The following is a 2,238-nucleotide window of genomic DNA, read 5'->3' as shown; positions in this document are numbered from 1 at the left end:
TGTACTCTTTTACTCTTTTACCTGTTTCAGTCGTTTGACTGTGGCCATGCTGGAGCACTGCCTTTTGTCGAGCAAATTGACCCCAAGACTTATTCTTTGTAAACCTAGTACTTATTCTATCGGTCTCTTTGCTGAATTGCTAAGTTATGGGGATGTAAACACACCAGCATCGGTTGTCAAGCGATGTTGGGGGGACAAACGCAGACACACAAACATACACACACACACACACACACACACACACACACACATGTATACGATGGGCTTCTTTCAGTTTCCGTCTACCAAATCTACTCACAAGGCTTTGGTCGGCCCAAGGCTATAGTAGAAGACACTTGCCCAAGGTGCCATGCAGTTTTGTCTCATAGAAATCACAGTTTGATCATGTGCACAACCTCAATCGATGTCCATTCAACAGCTGTTGTTCACATGACAGTTTGATGACATGACTAGAATCTTCTGTGAACACAGCCTAGAAATACAGCTCAATTGGGTGCCATAATTTTAGAGTAATTCAGTTCCTGGTGGCATTCACTCTCCACCATAGCTGTTTTCACACCTACATATTCAACCTAGAATGATGAAAGAAGACACACTAGAGCAACAAGGGTTGATATGTAAAAATGAACCTGAATGTTGAATTTCTAACAAAGACTTTATGCACTTGTCATATGCATTGTTTATCTGAATATTTTCTTGTATTGCTTTAACATCTCCGTTAATGTAACAATAGATTTTGTTTCTAAACATAAAACAAACCTTTCATCATTGCTACAAATATTATTGAATTATTCAGTTTGTGTCCATTTTTGTATTTGTTTTGGTGTACAGGAAAATAACCCTTACAATCAGTTTGTTGAAGTAATCAAGAATGATTCTCTGCGCCAACTTGAAAGAGAAAAGTAAGTTGTTTTTCTTAAGAAAACTTGATGACATTTCCATTAACTAAATTAGTGTGGAATGGTTTGGCTAGATGGGCCTATATGGCACATGTAGCTATGAACCAGAGATTACAAATGAGATTGGGCATTTGTACTTGACAATACATCAAATCAGCCAATAAGTGATTTGGCTGCTATTTTTAGCAGGTCAAGAGCACTAGCAGAAGCTACCTCACAAGCAATATTCCTTGTGAGATTTTGCTGTGGGTGTGTGCAGAAACTTGCTTGTATGGAAATTTTGTCTTAGTAAAGTATGTGTGCTTTCATGTGAGTGACCATTGCTCAAATCTCTTCAATCAAAAATCTCTCGTTGCTTCTTGAAAATCTCATGTGTGCACATATTTTGCCTTCTCTGGAACGTGTGTGGGTATGTGTGTGCATGTACAACTTGGAGGGGGCTCTACTTGCTTGTGGCATTGTTCATTAGTCATTGTTCAGGTGCCAGTATATTGTTCAGGTGCCAGTTCCCGCTAAGAGGTGGATAAATTTTCTGGCACACTTCCTACTTCGTTATTAATGAGAGAACAAAATAGATCTTGTCATTCTATATTTACCAAGAGTTGTACATCTTTAATCCTTTAGCATTTAAACAGGCCATATCTGGCCGGAATATTCTGCCAACTTTATGTTCAAACTGATCAGATCAGGTCTCTCACACCTACCATACACTGTCATTCTAAAAATAAACAGTTACATCATCAAAATCTCAAAGTTACGAGATAATGTAGGATTAATTGAAAGCCAGGTGACTGAATAAGCATTACATTCGACATCGTAATCTGAAAGCTAAAGGGTTAAAAGTTGCCAACCATCTTAATCTTTATGAAATATGGTAATTCCCCTTTGGGAAATCTAGGCCCTTCGATGCAGAACATTGTTTTAGCCCAAAGTCAGAGCTGATCCTACTGACCTTTGGTGACATACATTCCAACTGTGACTATCCTGCTTTAAATAGCATGTAGAGAAATGCATTATCTACCGTGTCCTTCCATTTTTTTTTTCAAATACAGTAGGGCAGGATTAATTTGAGTGAGATTTGACTGCTATTTCTGGAAGAGTAAGTAGCCTTACAGAGACTCTGTCACTTGCCCCGTGTTGTTTCTGCTTTTCTATTTTACAAAATGTTTTGTTCGCATCCTGTCACTGTGTATTTGATGTTTCCCAATTTTCAGGAAATATAAAGCTGAAAAGTCCATCAAAACAGCTGCAAAAATAATATCACCTCACATCGATAACTCGTTTGCTTCTGGCTATGATTGGTAAGTTTGCTTATAGAAATATATAGAAATATATATAT

At 37.8% G+C, this 2,238-nt stretch overlaps 1 protein-coding gene across 1 annotated transcript in view; it reads left to right on the top strand.

Annotated features, from left to right (window-relative positions):
• The window catches only part of LOC106867348 (intraflagellar transport protein 88 homolog), a 100,442-nt gene that overhangs the window by 53,404 nt on the left and 44,800 nt on the right, over positions 1-2,238 (top strand). Inside the window, exons 11-12 of the mRNA XM_014912200.2 lie at positions 832-902; positions 2,114-2,200. Coding sequence (XP_014767686.1) covers positions 832-902; positions 2,114-2,200 — 158 coding nt within the window. The remainder of the gene's footprint in view (positions 1-831; positions 903-2,113; positions 2,201-2,238) is intronic.

The sequence above is a fragment of the Octopus bimaculoides genome, chromosome 10 (assembly GCF_001194135.2).
Source record: "Octopus bimaculoides isolate UCB-OBI-ISO-001 chromosome 10, ASM119413v2, whole genome shotgun sequence".
Classification (NCBI taxonomy): Eukaryota; Metazoa; Mollusca; class Cephalopoda; order Octopoda; family Octopodidae; genus Octopus; species Octopus bimaculoides.
Note: the sequence above shows the minus strand (reverse complement) of the source record. Positions and strands in the feature narration are given on the sequence as shown.